This window comes from Myotis daubentonii, chromosome 2 (assembly GCF_963259705.1).
Source record: "Myotis daubentonii chromosome 2, mMyoDau2.1, whole genome shotgun sequence".
NCBI lineage: Eukaryota > Metazoa > Chordata > Mammalia > Chiroptera > Vespertilionidae > Myotis > Myotis daubentonii.
In genome coordinates, this window is record NC_081841.1 from 206,291,249 (window position 1) to 206,312,334 (window position 21,086).

General features: G+C 46.4%; 1 protein-coding gene across 2 annotated transcripts; it reads left to right on the forward strand.

Moving 5' to 3' along the window:
* The first annotated feature begins 14,112 nt into the window (after positions 1 to 14,112).
* Positions 14,113 to 20,640, forward strand: PPP1R3B (protein phosphatase 1 regulatory subunit 3B). 2 transcript variants are annotated; one of them, XM_059685513.1, is made up of 2 exons: positions 14,113 to 14,429; positions 18,410 to 20,640. In XM_059685513.1, exons 1-2 carry the CDS (start codon positions 14,293 to 14,295, stop codon positions 19,290 to 19,292), a joined length of 1,020 nt encoding a protein of 339 aa, XP_059541496.1. In that variant the 5' UTR covers positions 14,113 to 14,292; the 3' UTR covers positions 19,293 to 20,640. The 2 variants fall into 2 exon arrangements, with proteins under 2 accessions (XP_059541496.1, XP_059541497.1); XM_059685514.1 differs by lacking the exon at positions 14,113 to 14,429 and adding an exon at positions 14,979 to 15,114.
* The last annotated feature ends 446 nt before the right edge of the window (positions 20,641 to 21,086 follow it).

The window sequence follows — 21,086 nt, forward strand, 5'->3', positions numbered from 1 at the left end:
AGGCTTAAAACACAGGCAACATGAAAATGTAGCCAGAAACAAGGAAACCATAAGGGCCAAATTCCCCACATGCATCTTGGGCTATCACATGTAACTTGATAAAAACTCTTTATCTCTGGGAAGAGGCTTTGTGAGTAGCTTTCTGTTCTACCGTTTCTATAAGAAGCCATTCTTCATTCGGCCCAATGCTCCCATGAAGCAAACAGTACCCACAATGCAGTTTGATAGAGGTTAGAAAGCAGGGAGGTGCTTGGGTTGAATTCCAAGTTTCCACGTTTTATTTTCTTAGTGTTTTTTAGCATCTTCCAGGGCATTGTCTGATATGAGCCTTCAGGATGAGAGATATATTGCCATGCCCAGTAGTTAATGTTTGGTTTTGTACGCAATTAAACCACCATCTGTTGGTTTGCTCCAGTGACTGAGAAAGCACTGTTTAATTGCTGTCGGCATCAACATAGATAAGCTACACTGGGACTGAGGATTGCGTTCTGGGCTCAGTTCAGCGGCCCCAGTCATCACACTACTGAAGAACCTAACACTGTGGCTGGTAGTTATTCACTTCCATCTCCTCTGCACAATGGGGAGAACAAACACAGCAGAAATCCTGGCTTGCTCTCTCTGTACCCTCAGCCCGGAAGCACAGGTAGACAATCAATACATTGTATTGAATGGATGGATGAATGAATGAATGGATGGATATATGAATGAATGAATTTTGATGCTACAAAGATTAAAAACTCCTCTTTTGTTTTGGCTTAAAACATTAAAAGTTCATTCTCTTACAGTTCTGGAGGCCAGAAGTTCAAAATCAAGATGCCAGGAGGGACACACTCCCTCTGAAAGTTCTAGAAGACCTCTCCTTGCCTCTTCCAGCTTTTGGTGGCTCTAGGTGTTCCTTAACTTGTGGCTGCTTCAGCCAAATATTTGCCTCCATCCTTACATGGCCTTCTGTGTGTTTCTGTCAAAACTCCTCTATTAAGAGTTTTCCCTTTCAAACCTGCACAGGCTGTTGCTGCGGGCAGCTTATTTCCAGTCCCAGGCCTGGTGTCCTGTCTGAAGTGTCTGTGCTGATCAAGGCTGGCTGCTTCCGTTTGCCCTCGATCCTTACGTATAAGCCTTGAGCTGCCTGATTTAATCTCCCACTTGGTTCTCTTTTTCCCATGTGGCTTGGTTCTGTGCTTGGGTGGAAGAAAGCATCCTTCTGATTGCCCTGTTCCAGGAAAAGGTGTCCCGTGCATATCTGTTGGGCCTGTTTCTGTCCTAGCTCTCCCGGAAGGAATAACATTACACAGAATTACATCATGCATCATACATGTCCCAATTCTGTTAGAATTTCTTCTCTAAAATTGCAGTCATGGTCACCTGAGTCCATTTCTTTCTCTCCTTTAGTCCTTCCTGTATGGTACATGCACCACCACAGGAAGCATGAGTTCTCAGGCAGCCTGGGAAATGCCTGGGTATATCCTCAGAGCCAGCTTTCCTCCCTGCAGGCCTGGTCAGAGCCTTCAGGGCGCTCTCCAGCTCTGGGCATGTCCAAACGGGGCTCCAGTCGGTCACAGTCTCCAGATTTATTTGATCCCAAAAACCATTTTAGTGACGAACTTCCCCAGAAACAGGTATTTAATCCAAGGCCCTTTGGGAAGCAACAGGGTACAGCTTCCTTATTGTTTTTCCCTTTGTCTTTATCCAATCTTTTCTCGAACATTTCTCTAAATATAAAATGATTTTGCAGGGTTTCCCTTTACCCAGTTCTGGCTTTCCATCAGTCAAAAGATCTGACTCAACCGAATAGGTATTAAATACGTTTGAAATTAAAATTAAATTAAATACCTTTAAGTGTTTGGCAAATAGAGGGAGGCTTAGGAAATCTCAGGCCCCTGAGAGCCATGATAAGCACAGCCCCTGGGCTGCCTCCCTGGGAGAGGGCGAGGGGGACTCGGGCAGCCGGGCTGCAGTGATGGCCTGGACGTGCTTCTGCGTCATTGTCCTACAGCAGCAGAGACCAGAAAGCACTAGGAACACCCCGTAAAGGTTTTCCCAGAATCCTTATACTCCTAAAGTTGTGACTTCCCAACATCTTTGGGAGCCTTGAAATATTAATTACTTTTTCTGTAACATTTCATTTATTCATAAGAATGCCAGAGGGTGCATGTTCATGTTTTAAATTGGAGTGAATTTGAGTTAAAGTTAATTTTTGTTTTCTGTTTTGGCAGAATAGCTTTGAGGCTGTGTGACTCCCTGAGAAAATTGTCTGGTGTGAGATCCCAGGAGTCCTTGAGGCACAAGTCGAGGGGAACATAAAATGTCCAAGAGGTCCTAGGCCAACCTGTTTCCCTCCTCGTCACCACCCCCTCTCCTGAGGTCTTACAAGAGTCATTTGCTTCACACGTGTGACAAATGTCAGCCCTGGCCGAGTGCCATGGAAGGGCCCGCAGATGAAAGGATGGGGGTCAGCCACCCAGGAGCCTCCTCCCCCGCCACAAACCACAGACCCAAGTGTGACCCCCTCTTGCACAGTGTAGCCCTGTGCCCCCCACCCCCTGAGGGGACAAAGCCAGAGGCCACAGAAGATGTCTGGCTGCCCTGGTCCTAAGGAATTGACCAGCTAAACAACTTCACAAGGTGCTTCTGAGTAAATGAGTTCCTTCCAGGTTCACTGTGGAATCCCCTACCCTCACTGCAGGCTGTTTTAGTTTTTATTTTTTCTGCTCTCTCAGGATGTGGGGTATGTTTAATTGTTTGGGGGTAGGAAGACTTTTTTCCACGTCTGGCTTCCTCCTGAAAACACAGATATCTGGCACCCGTTCATCTATTGTGTGCCCTTTCCCTTTCACCCCGTGCAAGCCTCAGACACCTCCTCCCCACGTGTCCCCTGCCTTCCTCCCTTCAGCCTCCAGTATCCTTCTCCCCCTCCCCAGATTTCCTTCCTGCCCACTGTATAGCAGCCGCCCAGGGAACTTGCAAACCTCACCTCCTCCAGCCAGAGCCACAGCAACGAGTAACCCAATCATCCCCTCCGTACTGCCTGCCTGTGAATGAGGTGGTTGTCCCAGCAGTTAAATTGAATTAAGGGCTATGCTTGCAAAATCCAAAACTTATTCTGCTGGGGCCCCAGTTAAAGCCTTAAAATTTAATTTAGCAGATGGGGAAGCAAGACAAGAAGTCCTTGAGGAAGGGCCTCAGCCTTTTCCATCTGGTTGCTGGGAGCTGCCGTCCGATGTGGTAGAAACAGCCTGGTCTTGGGGGTCAGACAGATTTGACTTTGAAGCAAAACTCGGCCATGTGCTGCTGTGTGAGCTTAGGCAAGTTTCTTAACTTCTCTGAGCCTCGGTTTTCTTACCTATAAAAGGGGGCTCATAGAAGTACCGACCTTTATGGTGATGGATGGAGACTTGACTTGGGGTGGTGAACACCCGATACAGATGATGTGCTGTGGAACTGTGCACCTGAAACCTGTATAACTTTGTTAACCTGTGTCACCCCAATAAATACAATAAAAGGGGGGGAGAGAAATACATACCTTTCAGGATACTGGTATAAAGTACATAAAGCGCCTGGCCCTAAGTGAATGCGCACTAAATGAAAGTCCGTACTGTTTAGATTGGGCCTGTGTTGTATGAAAGCAGGTTGAAGGTGAGGAGCTGGGGAGAGGGCTTTCCGCTGAGGAGGTTGCAGCTTTTGCTTTGCTCGAGTTTCACCAGATGGCTGGACAATGATGGAACCGAGGCCAACCTGGTCACCGATACTGCCCGGAGCTGTGTCTCCTAAGGCTTGCCCATATTCCTACTCCCCGCCTGATGGAGCATGAGGGCAGCAGCAACTTGGATGTCTCCTCCTCGACTGTTTGTGTCTTGCCTGGTCCCAAGTAAACCTGTCCTCCTGCCCTTCCATCAGGTGTAGAGGAGGGGGGAGAGCTCTCCCGGGACCTTGGAAGGGTCTCTGAGAGTGGAAATCCTCCTCGGCGCACAATGGGCTTCTGGTCACCACTGTAGGGTGCTAGGTACTTGGTCTCTTCAGCTGTCCGTCCTGACCAAGAGGCAGCATTCTATTCCCCTCCAGAAGCGGGGCTGCGGATGGTGGTGAAGGGGAAGGCAAAGGAGCGGGACTATTCACTTCTTTCCTCTTCCTGGAAATACGAGGTGGCAGTAACATCATATGAAACCTGCTATGGGTAAACAAGTGATGGCACCTTTCGGGGTCTCTGTTTCCTCACCTGTAAATGGGGGGTGCTAGACTAGAAGGCACAGAGTCCTTTGAACTCTAGTAGCCTATGATTTTTCAATAGGATTTATAAACTCAAGTCTTGGCATTTGGAGTGAAATTAAGGAGACGACTTGGTATGTTGAGCTCTTCCACCTGAGCAAACACTACACCCACAAAGTGTAAATTCCCACTGGCAAGGAAAACAACAGGGCCACCCTTGGAGTGGGAGAGGTGAGATTCAAGACGTCATTGGGAGGGAGACCTCTTTCTCAGCAGCAAAGAGCGCTACCGCTGCCAGGTGAGATGGTCTGGGCAGCATACAATAGGCTTCTAAGTGTGATGTTAGAACCTCATCATGGAACAAAGTTAGCATGGTGGATAAGATAAACCTACTTTTTTTTTTAGTACAACTCTGTCTCCTTGCTGCAGTTTGTAATGTATGTGTGTGTCTGTGTGTGTGTGTGTGTGAGTGTGTGTTGTGTGTGTGTCTGTGTGTGTGTTGTGTGTGTGTTGTGTGTATGTGTCTGTGTGTGTGTTGTGTGTGTGTGTGTGTGTGTGTGTGTGTGTGTGTGTGTGTGTGTGTGGCGGGGGACGAGGGAATAGGACCTTATATACAGAGAGGTCATATACACACAAAAAGTCAACTTGGTCTAATATAAAATTGTTTTTGATGCTTCTCCATGGTTTTCTGACAGGTAGTACCACCAAGAGGTTCAAAGTCATCTGGTACTTGCTCTTACATGAATAACTTGTTGCCCTGCCAGTGTGGCTCAGTGGTTGAGTGCCCAGCTCTGAAACAGGAGATCATGGTTCCATTCCTGGTCAGGGGACATGCCTGGGTTGCACAATTGCATTTTTTTAATATCCATTCTTTTCTCATCTCTCTTCTTATACCATCTTCTTTTTTTTTTAAAGAGTAGTTTTAGGTTCACAAAATTGAGAGGAAGGTACAGAGATCTCTCACATAACCCTTGCCCCCATGCATACATAGCTTTACCCATTATCAACATCACTCACCAGAATGGTGCACTTTTTAACCCAGGATGAATCTACATTGAAACATCGTAATCACCCAAAGTCAATAGGGCGTTCCCCTTAGAGTTAACTCTTGGTGTTGTATATCTTATGGGTTTAGACAAATGTATAATGACATATTTTCATCATTATAATACTTTACACAGTATTTTCACTGCCTTAAAGATCCTTGTGTTCCACCTATTCATCTCTCCCTGTCCCACCCCTGGGAACCACTGACCTTTATACCATCTCCATAGTTTTGCCTTTTCTAGAATGCCATCTAGCTGGAATCATGTAGTATGTAGCTTTTTCAGATTCTCTCCTTCCACTTAGCAATATACATTTAAGGTTCCACTATGTCTTTTCATGGCTTGATAGCTCATTTCTTTTTAGCACGAAGTAATATCCCATTGTTTGGCTGTACCAGTTTATCCATTTACCACCTGAAGGATGTCTTGGTTGCTTCCAAGTTTGGGGAATTATGAATAAAGCTGCTATAAACATCTATATGCAGTTTTTTAATGAGGACATATGTTTTCAACTCCATTAGGTAAGTACTAAGAAGCATGATAGGTGGATTGTATGAGGAAACTATATTTACTTTTGTAAACAAACATCTTTTTGTGGTGGTAGAAACCAGTAGGATATCTCTGGGGAAGAGTGACAGAAATTGGGAATAAAAGGGACTTCTGTGGTACAAGCAGATAGATATTATGACAATTTAATAATCTATACACTTAAATTTTGTTTACTTTTCAAAATGCATGCTAGAGTTTACTACAAAAAATATGTGAAAGAACTACCTAAGAAAGCAATAAACTGTGTAGAATAAATGCACATATTTCTAAATAAGATTTTCTAAATAAAAAAGAAATTACCTTGCTAACATTTCATCTAAGCCTCTTCTCTGTGTGTGGTTTTCTGTAATTCATAAAGACCACGTCTTCTTGTAATCGAAGATATCTTAAATTTTTCTTTTGTTTCCTGTAGTAAATGTGTTTCAGAGGTCAGCTCCTTTTCAGTCTTTAGACATAGGCTTTTCCCCTTTTTTTATAAGTTAAATCTTTGTTGTTGTGCCTCTTCACCTACCCTCAAAGGATGGGGTATTTGGCACAAGAGTGATGCCCCTGGAATATTTACCATGTGCTTGACAGTTTACAAATATGTCAGCATTTAAATGGGTGCTTTATTCTCACACACCCCAGCACCTTACACCAGAGAGAAAGGTATATCTTTTTTCCTAAGTATTGGCCCTTTTTGCCCTAAGGAGGTGCTAACAGCTCCTTCCTGTTACAAAAGTATCTGAAGAAATTGCCCCATGTAAGCCTTGGGAATCCTGAGTCCTTCCGGAACGGGTCCAGAACTGTCCAAGATTGGAAGGGGATAGAAAAAGGTGTTTCTATAGGTTTGCAGAAAGATACACCCCAGAGATTGGGTGAATTCCCAGAACCTGTGAGCTGTGGGACCTGAAGTTTCTACAGGTGATAGAAACTGACACCCTGCTCAAGTGGAAGGGGCATAGGTCTGGGACTGCCTGACCTTCACAACAGGCCTGCCAAGGAGACATCACCTGGGAGCCTGCCTTGAGCAGCAGCTGCGGTGTGTGGTGAGGGCCTGACCTCCACAGAGGATGGGCTGTAGGAATAGCAGCATTAAGGGCAGGGACCACAGAGTCTAAAGACAAAGGGCCTGTTCCCAATTTTGAGGGGCTGTGTAAGCCAACTGCTACTTAGCTTCTTGCTGCCCTTGGGAAATGGAGGGTTAGGATCCAGAGTTGATTGCATTTAGAATAATGCAGAATAATAATGTAACTTTCACTGCACTTGGGTTTTATGAACAAGTTGTCCTAGTTACACATAAAATGTTCCAGGAAATCTTCAGAGTACCTACCAGGCAGGCATTAGCATTCCCATTCTACAGGTAAGAAAACAGAGGCACAAAACTGGGAAGTGATTTTCTCAAGGTCCACAGCCCGTTGTGGAAGAGTCAGTATTCAAATCCAGGACCAGCTGATGACCAAACTCTTAACCACGACATTTCATTATCTCTAGGTCTTGAGAGTGATGTGAGCCTTCATCTTTCCATGTGTCTTCCTAGGAATTTTAGCAGCAAGTTCAACCAGAAATCACTTTACAATGTTTCTTCTCTTAACCTATGACTTTGGATTGTCCCTTCAAGTTGATGACTAATGCTGGTTTATAAGAAAGATAAATGCTTATTTTCTACTCTTTGAAATGACCGAAAAATTAACAGAGGAACACAGAAGAGATAACAAATATCGTTGCTAAGGCTTAAGATATGGTTATGTCTATTTCCAAGGCTTGGATGAAAACAACGTCAAAGTTTGGCTTTCCATATTTTATAGTCCTGGCTACCTACCAAGTAAGACTCATACGAATAGTTAGTTTTCAGGTTGTTGTTTTTGGTGAAGTGTAATTTTATAACAAACCTGAGTAGCCTTTACAACAAATGCACTATTGTCCTCGGCGCTTTATTATGCAGTAGATGAAATGATGACGGGGCACGATGGCTCCCTCACTGCTCCCTGAGCGTGGTGCCTCCTTGGAAACACGAGCAAGGCAAGGGGCAGAGGAGGAACATTCTCAACATGTGGTGACTTCCCAGCCTTCCCTGCTCCATTTCTAGCTCCAGAACAGCCTGTGGCTCTGTGTGGAGAACTGGTTACCATGAGTTTGGAGAAGGAAGAATGCAGGCTTTAAGTCGGAATTCTCCAGAGGCTATCAAGTGATCATAGGGAAAAGCATGAAGTCAGTCCAGCTTCTGACTCTGAATTTCAAAGAAAGCAAGGCGCGATCGAAAACTAAAGTGGTTGGAAAACAGCGTGGTGCACATTTTAAAATCCCGGTACATAAATACTTCGTTTTTTACCTCATCTCTCAAGTGAGTCATTGTTTTCTTAATACGAATTATATCATCGCCTGTTTCTAAGAGGATGATCCAGGCAGTATTGTAAATACAGGATGGAGCGGGCTGAAGAACAATTGCTTACACAAAACCCCAAGATGCTTGCTGTAGCTGAGGGATCTGACCCAGGCACGCAGCAGAAACAGCCCAGATCTCAGTACCAGGCACGCAGCCGCCAAATGGCTGTCCCAACCCTAAAAGCAGAGTGACATGTTCGCACACAAAAACGTACGCCACTTGACGTGAAAACCTGGAAGCTATACATTGCATCATATGTATTTAGTTACACACTTAAATATAATTTATGACCACACCAGTCACGAACAGGGAATAAATGAGCAAAGAATATAAATATATATCCTGGGCTCTGCCTAATTCCTTTTAAGCCTGTGGCAAAGTGATGCTACCTCATTCCCAGCCTCTCCACCTTCTCTCTGACCAGCCACCACTTAATACCATTTTAGTCAATAATGTGGGTTATGAAGTCCTCATTTATAACACAAATTGGCTGTGTACTTTGAGGTTCAAAGCTAAAGCAAACGATGAGGAATACAGCTATTTTCACCCAGGTACAGAATATATGACTCATTAGTCAAAATTCTCATATAGCTTTTTTGTCAGATGAGATATATAATTTTCCCAAAGTCCACAAGCCAAGACCTTATTAAGATTATTTAACTCTTAATTTTCTCCAGTAGTGGGAATAAAAAGCCAATACTAATCTTTTCTAAAAACAATTGGCAATATAAATCAAGAGTTTGAAGAACATCTGTCTGTATTCTGTGGGAAATGGTTATAAAAAAATAATCAGGGGTGTGGACATAGATTCCATATAAAGATGTTTATGAACGTGTATTTACAATAGAGAAAATATGAAAAAATATCTAAGTGCTCCCACAATAAGAAAATAAAGTATGGCCCTGACTGGTTTGGCTCAGTGGATAGAGCGTCGGTCTGCGGACTGAAGGGTCCCAGGTTTGATTCCGGTCAAGGGCATGTACCTTGGTTGCAGGCATATCCCCAGTAGGCAGTGTGCAGGAGGCAGCTGATTGATGTTTCTCTCTCATCGATGTTTCTAGCTCTCTATCCCTCTTTCTTCCTCTCTGTGAAAAATCGATAAAATAAATTTTAAAAAAAAGAAAATAAAGTATGGTCTCTCATATGAAGAAATATTACACGGCCATTAAAAAGCATGTCTGGCCCTAGCTGGTTTGGCTCAGTGGCTAGAGCGTCAACCTGTGGATTGAAGGGTCTGAGGTTTGATTCCTGCCAAGGGCACATGTCCAGGTTGTGGGCTTGATCTCCAGTAGGGGGCATGCAGGAGGCAGCTGATCGATGATTCTCTCATCATTGATGTTTCTATCTCTCTCTCCTCTCCCTTTCTCTCGCTCTAAAATCAATAAAAAACATTTTTTAAAAAGCATGTCTGAAAAATTATGATAATACTAATGCTAAATTATAATAATACTAAAACTGAGAAGCAGTCATTAGTAAAAAATTAAGATATCAAACTTCACATATCCTATGATTGTTTTAATCTAATGTTTATGCATAGAATAAATACTAAACGAAAAGACAGTGAATTGTATTGGCAGTGATTGCTGGGTGGTGCTGATCTATTTTCTTCTCTACATTTTTCTGTATTTCCCATAATTTCTACAATGATCTTGTATTAGTTTTATAATCATAAATAATATTACAAATGAAAGCTATCATGTCGGGTTTGTACAAAGCTCTGTATGGAATAGAAGCTGCTCTGTATACATAGCTTTTATAGGAGTGGTCCCCATATTAAACTCACCCAGGTTCTCAAAAGCCCTCAAGGGTGAGAAAAGTGCCGTGATGAACCCTGGACATGTAAACCAGTCTAGGTCTTCTCCCAGGCTAAGGACACATTCTCCATAGTTAGAGGCTTACAGAATAACCTCCGTTAAAGTATGCATCTGCCTAACCCATAAGACATGACCTAGCAAGTCACTTTCAGTCAAATCTGAAAGAGGGGCAGAGGGCCCCAGGTAACACGATGCGCCCAGAACATGTCTGCGGCTCTGACAGGTGCAAACAACTTCGCTCGTCTAAATATAAACCGACTCGGGCAGTTTGGAAAGTCTTTCCCTCTTTCTATTCTCATCAGGCACAAGAATGTCCTCTTTTTTAGTTCTGACCCTTGGTTATTTTTATTTAGATTTTCTCTGCAATACTTTTTATTCAATGAGAAGCAATGTTATAATTCTAAGAATGAAAAAAACAAACAAACAAAACAAAACGATTTTTCTTCCAAAATCTTGGCTGACGATAGGACCTCGGTTTGGGCTGTCTTTGAAGCATGTTAAGTTGAAAAGGAGATAAGACATTAACAATATTTTTAAAAACGTTCTGGATGAGTACAGTGCTGATGTTAACACATGCATACAGAAACGTTGTTTTAATCCGCAGAGTGGAAATTCTTTAGGGGAAGGTAGAGAGCTCCGGGCCTTTGCCAATTCCTGCCATGCTCTCTCCATTACCCCTGAACGCTAACTCCCCCTTCAGGATGCTGCTCAATGGTCACTTCTTCAGTAGCCTTCTCTGACCTGCCCCACTCCCGCCCCCACCTGCACTGCTGCGCATGCACAGTCTTTGTGCTAGCTCCCAAAACAGAGATTTACCTTCCATGCTTTATCCTGCATCGTCATTTAATCCCAGAGCTTCTTAAGAGTAAGACGTTTTCCATTTTTTCCATATCTAGCACCCGGATTTACAGTAGTTATTCAATAATGTGTTGTTGAATGAATGAACAAGTGTGTAAGAAGGGACTAAAGGAGTCACCAATCAGCCCACAGTGAAGGAAGAAAAGACAGTGCTACCACTACTAGACCCAAAAAGAACAATTTATGGGAAAATAATGATGATTAGACAATGCTCGTCTTTTTTATTTATTTGATGAGGGGATGCTTGCCTTATTAAATGAAATTAAAACTAAAATGCCAGATACCATAAAGGGAACTTGGTATGCATTGGCTAAAGGGTTGAAATTATCCATTTTGACTTTCTTTCTGCTATAAAATGAGAAGGTGAGGCAAGATCTCCATGTCTAAGGGCCAGCCCAGCTGGCAGGTTCTGGGCTCTGGGGCTGCAATGGATTCTGCTGGAACAGTCCTCCAGACCTTGTACCCCAGATCCATGCTGATTGCAAGTGAAACTGTGCTCTTTTCAAACTCATAGATGCCACACTCCTACCTACCAAGACTGTGGTGTGCCACAACTAAGTTTAGCCCCACTCTCCTGGTCTGAAATAGTCATCGAAACCGCAGGGGAAATTATTACCCATGGTTTCCTAGATCTATGTAAGGAAGATGCTTCCAAACCCTAGTGCTGTAAAATTGTATTTACTTGTTCCAACTTCTTCCCAGTTTGGTGCAGATCACCCTTTGCCTGCATGTATTTTGCAATACCTGTTGGCTCTTTCTCTTTGCCCACTCCGTTAACATGCTGGAGAAACGCAGCCAACCCTTGGCTTAATAAATCTTCAACCCACTCACCAGCTAATAAAGGGGGTTTAGAATTGGGAAAGGGGGTATTGCACAGAAACTTAACTTGCCAACCGCCTACCAACAGCTGGTTTCGCAGGTGGTCCTTTATCAGATTTGCCCATTGAAAGAGAAGAGGACTGATGATCGCCCTTCAGACAGGGAGACTATGTCTGAGGAAACTCTGTAAACTGAAGGCCTGTATTGGATTACTGTAACCGACCAGCGTTTTAGTCTTAGATCCCTAGTAACATTAGGATGTGCTCTTCTATCCCTGAAAGCAGAATTTCCCAAATACCACGTTCAACATAATGAATTTTCATAAAGCTAAATATATCCAATGTAAAGGACTTTACTCTGAGGTTACATCCTTCCTGCATTCTGTTGTTATTGCTGTTAAAAAGAACTTTTATTAAAAATAAATAAATAAAAGGATAGTAACAGAAGATGATAAGTTGTTTTTGGTGTTGTTGTTTTTTTAAATTCAATGTCTTTACTTGGCACTTTAAAAAGCTGGCACGCCTCTATCAGCTTCCAAAAGTCATTAACATAACAAAACTAGGATCCTCAGCCCTAAAGTGACCAGCTCAAAGCTGATCGATCATAAAGGAGATTATATAAATGACTATATAAATGTAAACTTGTTATTCTCATAGGAGAGGAGAGGCTTTTGTTCTTTTAGAATCTCATCATTCTCTATATCATAGAGGTAGATCATGGAAGCCCTGTAGGTCCAGGTCATTTTTTAAAAGAAAATCTTTTTTTTAAAATATATTTTATTGATTTTTTACAGAGAGGAAGGGAGAGAGATAGAGAGTTAGAAACATGGATGAGAGAGAAACATCGATCAGCTGCCTCCTGGACATCTCCCACTGGGGATATGCCTGCAACCAAGGTACATGCCCTTGACCGGAATCGAACCTGGGACCTTTCAGTCCGCAGACCGACGCTCTATCCACTGAGCCAAACCGGTTTTGGCTAAAAGAAAATCTTTATTGTTGAAAGTATTACATATGTCCCCTTTTTCACCCCATTGACCTCTTCTAGCCTGCCCCTGCCCCTTGCCCCCTGCCCAGGCCTCCACACCCTATTGTCTGTGTCCATGAGTTATGCATATGGGCATACAAGTTCTTTGGTTGAACTTTTCCCATCTACCCTCCCCTCCTTCCTCCAGGTCATTTTTATAACAGATTCAAGTCAGGTAATTTCCGCTAAAATATACCTACCTGAGAAACCCTCAACTATATACATGCAACACTCTGTGAGATGGGTTTAGTCCAGGGGTGGGCAAACTTTTTCTGAGTGTGTGCCAAAACCAGCAAAATCTCTGACTCAAAATTCTTCTGCGTGCCAACCCTAATTTTTTTCAGAACATGTTACGCCTACTTGATATCTCTTAAGGTGTACGTATGTGAAGAACCTTGAAGAAATAATAAAATTCATTCGAGCGACAAAAACACAGTATATGATGATGAAAAATACATTTATTTTTAAATGTATACGTTATGTAAAATTATTTATTTATCTAAGATGCACCTACACTAAATTTATCTGAAAAATAAAAAAGTCGATATTAAGAAAAAACTTGTAAATGGAAGATTATAAGAGAGGATTTCGCGTGCCAGCAAAAGTTACTGGCGTGCCATGTTTGGCACGCGTGCCAGGGGTTGCCCACCCCTGGTTTAGTCCTTTGCCCCAATAACATTAAAAGAATTGTACTGTATTCCTTTCACAGTAATACTTGGACTATGACAGGCACAAAGCAAGCATCCAAGAATTGTGTTTTTGTTTTGTGGGGGTTCTTGTGTGCTTTTAAAATATATTTTTATTGATTTCAGAGAAGAAGGGAGAGGGAGAGAGAGAGAAACATCAATGATGAGAGAGAATCATGGATCTGCCACCTCCTGCACTCCCCACACTGGGGATCGAGTCCACAACCAGGGCGTGTGCCCCACCAGGAATCAAACCATGACCTCCTGGTTCATAGGTCGAAGCTCAACCACTGAACAACATCAGCTGGGCTCAAGAATTGTTTAACTTTAGACCCTATCTCAGGATCTGGGAATGACTAACCCAAAGAAATGCCACTTCAATAGCCGGGAAACACAAGTCTTTTCTCAGGGCTCCCCCGGTCTCCGCAGGTGGTAGCGGAAGTCACGGTCATCGGTGAACCCCGCAGCTAAAGTGCAGATGGAAGCGGGGCCCGCGGGAACGTATGGAAAGGTTTTGCCCCGCTAGGACGCGCCTGAAGGGGGAACCGTAAACCTCTCACGCCCAGGCCTCCTGCTGGAACGGAGCGCTCATCTGCAGGAAAGTGCCTCTGCCCCCTGGCGCCTGGCCCCGGCTTCTGATGAAACAGCGACCCACCGCCTTCCCCGCCGCCCCAGCCCTCCCGGCGCGCAGGGGATCACGTGGCGCAGCGGTGCTCTCCCGGCGCGCTTCTCCCCGGCCATTGGCCGCCGCTCGCGTCCCGGCACGCCCATTGGCTGCGGGGGGCGTTCACGTGGAAGGGGGTCTGGGATGGCACCCTGAGAGGGGAGAGGTGGCCCGAAAGTTAAAGCGAGCGGCGCGGCGGCCGGTAGCCGGAGTCTCAGTGGCGGACCGTAGGGGGGCGAGCGAGCTTCTCGCGCGCGGACGGATGCGGCTGCCGGTGGAGGGCACGGACGTGAGTCTCGGCCCGCGCTCCTGCTGCCGCTCCGGCTGCCCCAGCCACCCTGGCACCGATGCGGCCGCGGGCTGGAGCCTCTGCGCCTCGGGGCTTATGAGCTGCACCAGGTACGTCCTTCCACGTCCTGGCGTCCGAGCGCGGGGTGATGGCGGCGAGGGGCGCGCAGTGGAGACCCTCTGTCGTTCCTGCCATCTGCACGTTCTCCGTCCAACTTGCAGTTCCACTCCGGGGTGGAACACTCTAGACGGGCTCCAGGACGCTGCTGCTTCCACGTGGAGCGGGCAATCCAGGGACCAGAGGTGGGCTGGAACCCGAGGTGCGGTCCCGCGGGGCTGGGGCGGGCACTTAGGGTGCCCTCGCCCTCTCTTGTCCCGGCAGAGTGTCTGCGGAGTTGGCCGATGGGGTCTGGAGCACAAAGAAAAGTCGATTCTTCTCTCCCAGGGTCTCGCTTCCCCGTAAAACTCTAGGAAACACACTTTGTAGTCTCACTGGCCGCCGAGAGAGAGGAGGCATAGAGCGCCGCGTCCACCCTGTCCCCTGGCCTCAGGTCCCCAGACTGGGGCTGTCCTGACCCGGCGGGGCCAGGCGGCCGCGTGGGGGCGCTCGCGCGGCGCGGCGCGGCGCGGCTCGGGCCGCGGTGACCCCTCCTCCCCGCCCTGGAGTAATAGTTCGGGCTCCTCCTCCTTCTCCAGGAACTGAGCGTAGACCGGTGGCCGCCTCTGCCACCTCCCACAGGGCTCTCTGATGCATCTCCGAGCGAGCTGGGGAGGGGGCTGCCCCGCGGCCTCAAAGGTAGGTGCCCCCGACAGGCAAAGGAAGATCTTAGAGGGGGTGGGTCCGAGAGGGTTCCAGGTCGGAGTGACCTGTGGAATCCTCCAGCCTGGACGCTCCACTCTTTTGAACACAGAAAAAGGGGGTGTGGACGGGATTCTGCAAGAAGAGCAGCTAGAGGGCCTAGAAGGACACACTAGAAGATTTGGGGGCCCGTCGTGGCATTGTTTCCTGAAGAAGAGGAGACAATTGAGGAAAGACTTGACTTGGGAACGTGGGGAGTTGCCTGTGGTTTGTGTGGCCAGGCGTCCCTGGGAGACCCAAGGTGCGGAGAAGAGAGCGGGAGGGCTTGGAGCTGGGGCGCAGAGGGGAGAGGAAATAAAGGGCTCATTTGGCAGGGCTGCCCAGGAGCCAGGAGTGAAGGAAGACAGCCGGAGGCCTTACCACAAACTTTAAGTTGAGGTATTTGGGGAAAGTTAGTGGGAAGAGAAGAACCATGGGGCATTATTAGTAACCGTGAATGTCAGAGCCAGAAGGGACCTCCGAGGAGAAAGCTGGAGCCGGGAGAGGTGGAGTGACCTGCAGCAAGTGGCACAGCCAGGTGGACGCGTGCCTAGGCCAGGGCTCTGTGCTTCACGTTGGACATTTAGATGGCAGGGACTATGCCATTTTAACTCATCTCCTTCCTGTAATATGCTGCCTCACCCACAGATACTCATCTCGAAGATGCTTTAGACGATAGTGACAGGATAGAATACAAGTGGCTTTTATGGCTGTGAATAAGGGCCCCAAGATCAGAGTACAGAGAGAGCGATGTCAACTTTATTCATACTGTGTCAGCCGAACCTTTGGGGAGGGGATCCAGGAATGTTGAAGGGGTCGATGACTGTGTCTTTTAAACATGATAACCTGTTGCAGCTGCTTACCTAATGTTTTGGTGTTCCTGGGGCGAAGGGAAGGGGGGATTATTGGTGCATCTTGTTTTTCTGTCTTTATTTATAAAATTACAAGAGAATGAAAGGGGAAATATCTTGGCCTCAATACAAAAAAAAAATTTTTTTTTCAATTACTTACTATAAAAGGCATAGCCAGAAAGTCAGTAGGTCAGCTGCCTGGAACTATGAAGGTCATGGGGTTATTTCCTATACGAGCCTATAGTTTTCGCAAGAGGAATCGCCATGACGTCTAGCCCCAGCCAGCTTGGGCTGGTGGTGTGTAATTTCCCCCTCATGGAACAGGGGAAGCCTTGATGCAAAACTGTGCATGTTCTCTGGTTATTGTGGAGGTTTAGGGCTTGCCCCCTTTTGACCAGGAACACTGAAGTCTACCCTTGGGCATGGCCCAGTCAGGCATCTTTTGGAAGCTGAATTTTTGAGCATCCGTACTGATCGGAGCAACAGCTGCTGATGCTCTTGGGAGCCTGTCCTGCAGTGAACGGGTCTCCAGGTCCTGTGCGCCCTGCTGGGTCAAATGTGTGTCTTCTCGGTCCGCTTTCCCCGTGGCCAGCCTTGGTCACTCTTATTCCCCGGCCTGGGGGAGGGAAAGGGCTGGAGCAGCAGGACAGTCTGTCAGGAGAAGGGGCCTGAGGTACAGCCCGGTGCACCCTGCGTGGGAACTGATCATTTTCATGCCACTTGAAGATAAAAATGCCTGTCCAGGTGCCGTCCTTTCAGGGGCTTAGGAAACTCTTACCTTGCATGTGTCTCTGTTGCTAGAACTACTTCTGGGTGACGGTCATTCCTGTCACAGTCCATTGGAGAATTCCTGAGCAGACGGTCAGGAAGGCCTACACTAAACCAGCACTTGGGTGATTGATTCTTGGAGAATGTTCCAGTTACTAAAAATTGGAATCTACGTGTGAGGACAGGCGAAGTGGCCGATAGTCGCATCGTATCTGAGATTGAGGCCTCACCTCCAGTTACGGTCAGACTGAGAGACTGAAGGGGTTCTGGTCAGGGGTTGCTTGTGCAATGCTTCTGGGGCAGTAACCCTTGGGTCAAAAGGTAGTTTACCTCACTTTTGCTTTTCGTGGAAAAAAGTTGCAAAACCGATTAGGCTCTAGAAGGTGCCAGGGGAATTGTTTAATGAGCTCTGGCTCTGGCTGGAACCTCGCCTCCCGATCCCCAGCTCTACTTGTTCTTGTAGCTTACTGGTAAAAGGGATCTCAGGCAGATTGAATTTACACGACTGGGTCCAAACAGTGTAACTTTACCAAATCTTCATTCCCTAACTGTGCCCCTTATTTTAGAATTCAGTTTACACAATATCTTGAGAGTTTCCCCACCTTTTTCTAATGAACTGATTGACTGTTTTAACGTCGTGCAGGAAAGCACGTACGAGGTCGGCTTGCAGGCTAGTTGGCTGGGCAGAGAGAACTTGCAGCTGACCTTGTGCTGACTCAGGCGAGGAGGAAGTGGCTGTGGCCAAGGAGGAACTCTCTCTCCCCCGTTCATACCCAGGTTGTCAACGGTGGACAGAGTAGGAGGGGCTTTGCCCCTGTTCAGGTTTTTATTGTCTTTTTTTTTTTTAAACCAACTACCTGTGTTGAAGTTAAAGCTGAAGGTGTAATTCCAGTACACTCCAGCAATGTTTTGCAATGGACCAGGGGAAAACTAAAATGCAAGTACTTTGCAAGTTTAGGTGTTTGTTTGTTTGTTTTCATTGAACCCATTGCTCAACACTCTTAAAAGTTATCTTGCTCAATTAAGTCAGAATTCTCCTTTCCAGAACCACTGCATGGCCATAAGAACAGATAATAGAAAGCAAATGGCCCCTATAATCTTCACTCCTTTGACTTCCTTAGAGAGGAAACAGTAAGACAAATACCCTTTAAAAATGAATGTTTAGTGGGTGGGTGGGAGGTGATCAACCAAGGAACTTATATGCATATATGCATAACCCATGGACACAGACAATAGGGTGGGGAAGACCTGGGGTAGGGGGCAGGGGCGGGCTAGAAGGGGTCAATGGTGGGAAAAAGGGGACATATGTAATACTTTCAATAATAAAGATTAAAAATAATAAAATAAATGTTTAGATAACACACTGTGGCTATTAGTTATTGTAATATTTTTCTCTGAACGTGTGTGTTTCTCCAGTTGGTCATCGCTAAGTGCCTGCTGCATCCGAGGGAAGTGCCGTCATTCTTTTGGAAAGTGGGACCGAGCCCATTATGTCTCTGGCTTTCTCACTGTCTGTCACTATCTTTGGTTAATCTGGACCACACTTGAGTTAATACCGAAGTGTGTGGACAGAGATGAAGAAAAGCAATGTCAGTCTGGTCTCATTGCTGTTCCTTTCTTTCCCCTTTTGTCAGCGTTCTAGCCTGCTCATCTAACCCCATGATGGCTGTGGACATAGAGTGCAGATACAGCTGCATGGCCCCTTCCCTGCGCAGAGAGAGGTTCACCTTCAAGATCTCACCAAAGCCAAGCAAACCTCTGAGGCCTTGTATTCAGTTGAGCAGCAAGAATGAAGCCAGTGGAGTGGTGGCCCCAACCATCCAGGAGAAAAAGGTGAAAAAGCGAGTGTCCTTCGCAGACAACCAGGGGCTGGCCCTGACAATGGTCAAAGTGTTCTCAGAATTTGATGACCCGTTAGATATTCCGTTTAACATCACTGAGCTCCTAGACAACATCGTGAGTCTGACGACAGCAGAGAGCGAGAGCTTTGTGTTGGATTTTTCTCAGCCTTCGGCAGATTACTTAGACTTTAGAAACCGGCTTCAGACCGACCACGTCTGCCTGGAGAACTGCGTGCTGAAGGACAGAGCGGTCGCAGGCACCGTGAAGGTGCAGAACCTGGCGTTTGAGAAGACGGTGACGATCAGGATGACCTTCGACACCTGGAAAAGCTTCACAGACTTCCCCTGTTGGTATGTGAAGGACACTTACTCTAGTTCAGACAGGGACACCTTCTCCTTTGACATCCGCTTACCTGAGAAAATCCAGTCTTATGAAAGAATGGAGTTCGCTGTGTGTTTTGAGTGCAACGGCCAGACGTACTGGGACAGCAACAAAGGCAAAAACTATCGCATCACCCGGGCGGAATTAAAGTCCACCCAGGGCCCGGCCGAGTCACAAAGTGGACCCGATCTGGGAATCTCCTTTGACCAGTTTGGAAGCCCTCGGTGCTCCTACGGTCTGTTCCCGGAGTGGCCTAGTTATCTAGGGTACGAAAAGCTAGGGCCCTACTATTAGTGACCATGTGTGACGGAGCCCGGCTGAGTGGGGGCAGACGAGCCCAGCTGCAGTCACAGAGGGACGGAGATGGAAAGCCAAGAGAATAGCTGAACTGCCATCAGGCACACTTGCCGAAAAGAAAGGATCCTATTCACTTTTTCCTTCAACCAGCAAGTCCAGCCCGGCTTAGACCACAGAACCAGTTTCACGCTCAGAGTGGCCGTGGTGGGCCGGTCTGCTTGGCACCCGTGGCAGCCACAGGGTACGGCAGGATGGTGCCAGCGAGGGTCTGAACAGGAGCCAGGCCTGCAGGCAGTGCTGGCGAGGCTAGAGGATGGTGGCTTCCTAACAATGCGACTCGGAGGGTGCCGGGGCTGTGTGGAGGAGCGGCTTAGGAAAGTCAGTCACTCGGATGTCACTCCATCCCCAGCCACCTTCTGGCCCCTTGCCGTTCTCTGGCTTCTCTCCACCCAGCCAGGCCCTCCTACCTCTCGCTGCTGTCTCACATCTCCACGTTCTTCACATTTTGTCTCCATGGTTTTTTTGGTGTTTTTCTGCGACAGTTCATCTGATGTTCAGGAAAAGATAATACAGGCAAATCGGCCTGGGAGGCAGGCGTTTCCTCTTGCTGTGCCCCGTATGTATTCCAGCGGAGAGCAGCTCGCCAGTGACCCAGAGTAACTGGCCTCCGTGCAGCCTACGGATTGCTGGCTCAGGACAGGCAGGACAGCCGCGAGTGGAACACATTTCGCTTCTCCTCTTGGCTTTTGGGGGAGCTTTCTAAGCACTCAGACTTACCCAAAGTCACCAGAAGGCTCACTTACAAGGGGTGTTTCAGCTTGCTCGGCTGGTTGGCAGGCGTCTTATTCTTTATACGCGGATTGTAGATCGCCCTTTCTGGAGACTCATCTTTTACACTGTGTTCAGGACATTTGGGTTGGCCGATCCAATATATCCTGGAAGCCTTCCGAAAGTGTTTGCTTTTATTTTGACTGTGATTTACAGGACCCGGGACATTCTACAAGCACCCAGGGACTTTGATATGGGTGTCCTTATTTATGCTGTGTATGTGAAAGGGGCAGAGGAGGAAAACCTCACTAAGTTCTCCGATGTTTGCCAGCTCTGAAATAGCGGACATTAATTGTTCTCCACCATATTGGACAAAAGAATTACAAATCTGGTGGGTCATGTGGTTGTGAGACTCCTGGGACTTTCACTGTCAGATGGATCCCCAGATCCTGTGATTATTTGGGGGCAAGACTGGTTTGTACTTGGGGGTGTTTAAGATATTTTTACATGTGTATTTGTAGAAGGTTTGGGGATTTTCTGTTTTTGTTTTGGGAGATTAAATGACTGTCTCGTTTTCCTTTTGCCTGATTTACTAAAGTGAGGTTTTCCTAAGGGAAGCAGGAAGTGGGATGCACAGCTACTGGACTCTGCAGGCAGAGAGTCTCCGTCCGTTTGCATTTTCCAAATCAATCAGGAAACACCTCCCAGCTTCTTTGTCGATCCCGTCGGGGTGTCGGGCAGGTACGGAGTGTCTTGGCTCCTGGAGTTTGGTGGGTTGTTTTTTCTTCTTTGAACTTTAAAATGTTTTAACTTTTCAAATGCTCTTTGTGTTTGATGTAATCCTTCTTCCTAAAACTGGCTGTGACTAGTCTGTAACCTTGTGCTTTACTGTTTATACCTCTCCCAGGTGGGCAGCACTGAGGGATGCCATGATAATGTAATATCTGGGAAAATCACATTTACTTACGCTGAAATGGGGCAGAACTGTGTTTTATCCAAGCATATCTTACATCAAGCACACAG

What these genes read in the sequence shown, in the direction of transcription:
- PPP1R3B (XM_059685513.1), top strand. Translation starts at nt 14,293, where the DNA reads ATGCGGCTGCCGGTGGAGGGCACGGACGTGAGTCTCGGCCCGCGCTCC. An exon ending in GGGCTTATGAGCTGCACCAG is followed by an intron (nt 14,430 to 18,409) that starts GTACGTCCTTCC and finishes CCCTTTTGTCAG; the next exon opens with CGTTCTAGCCTGCTCATCTA.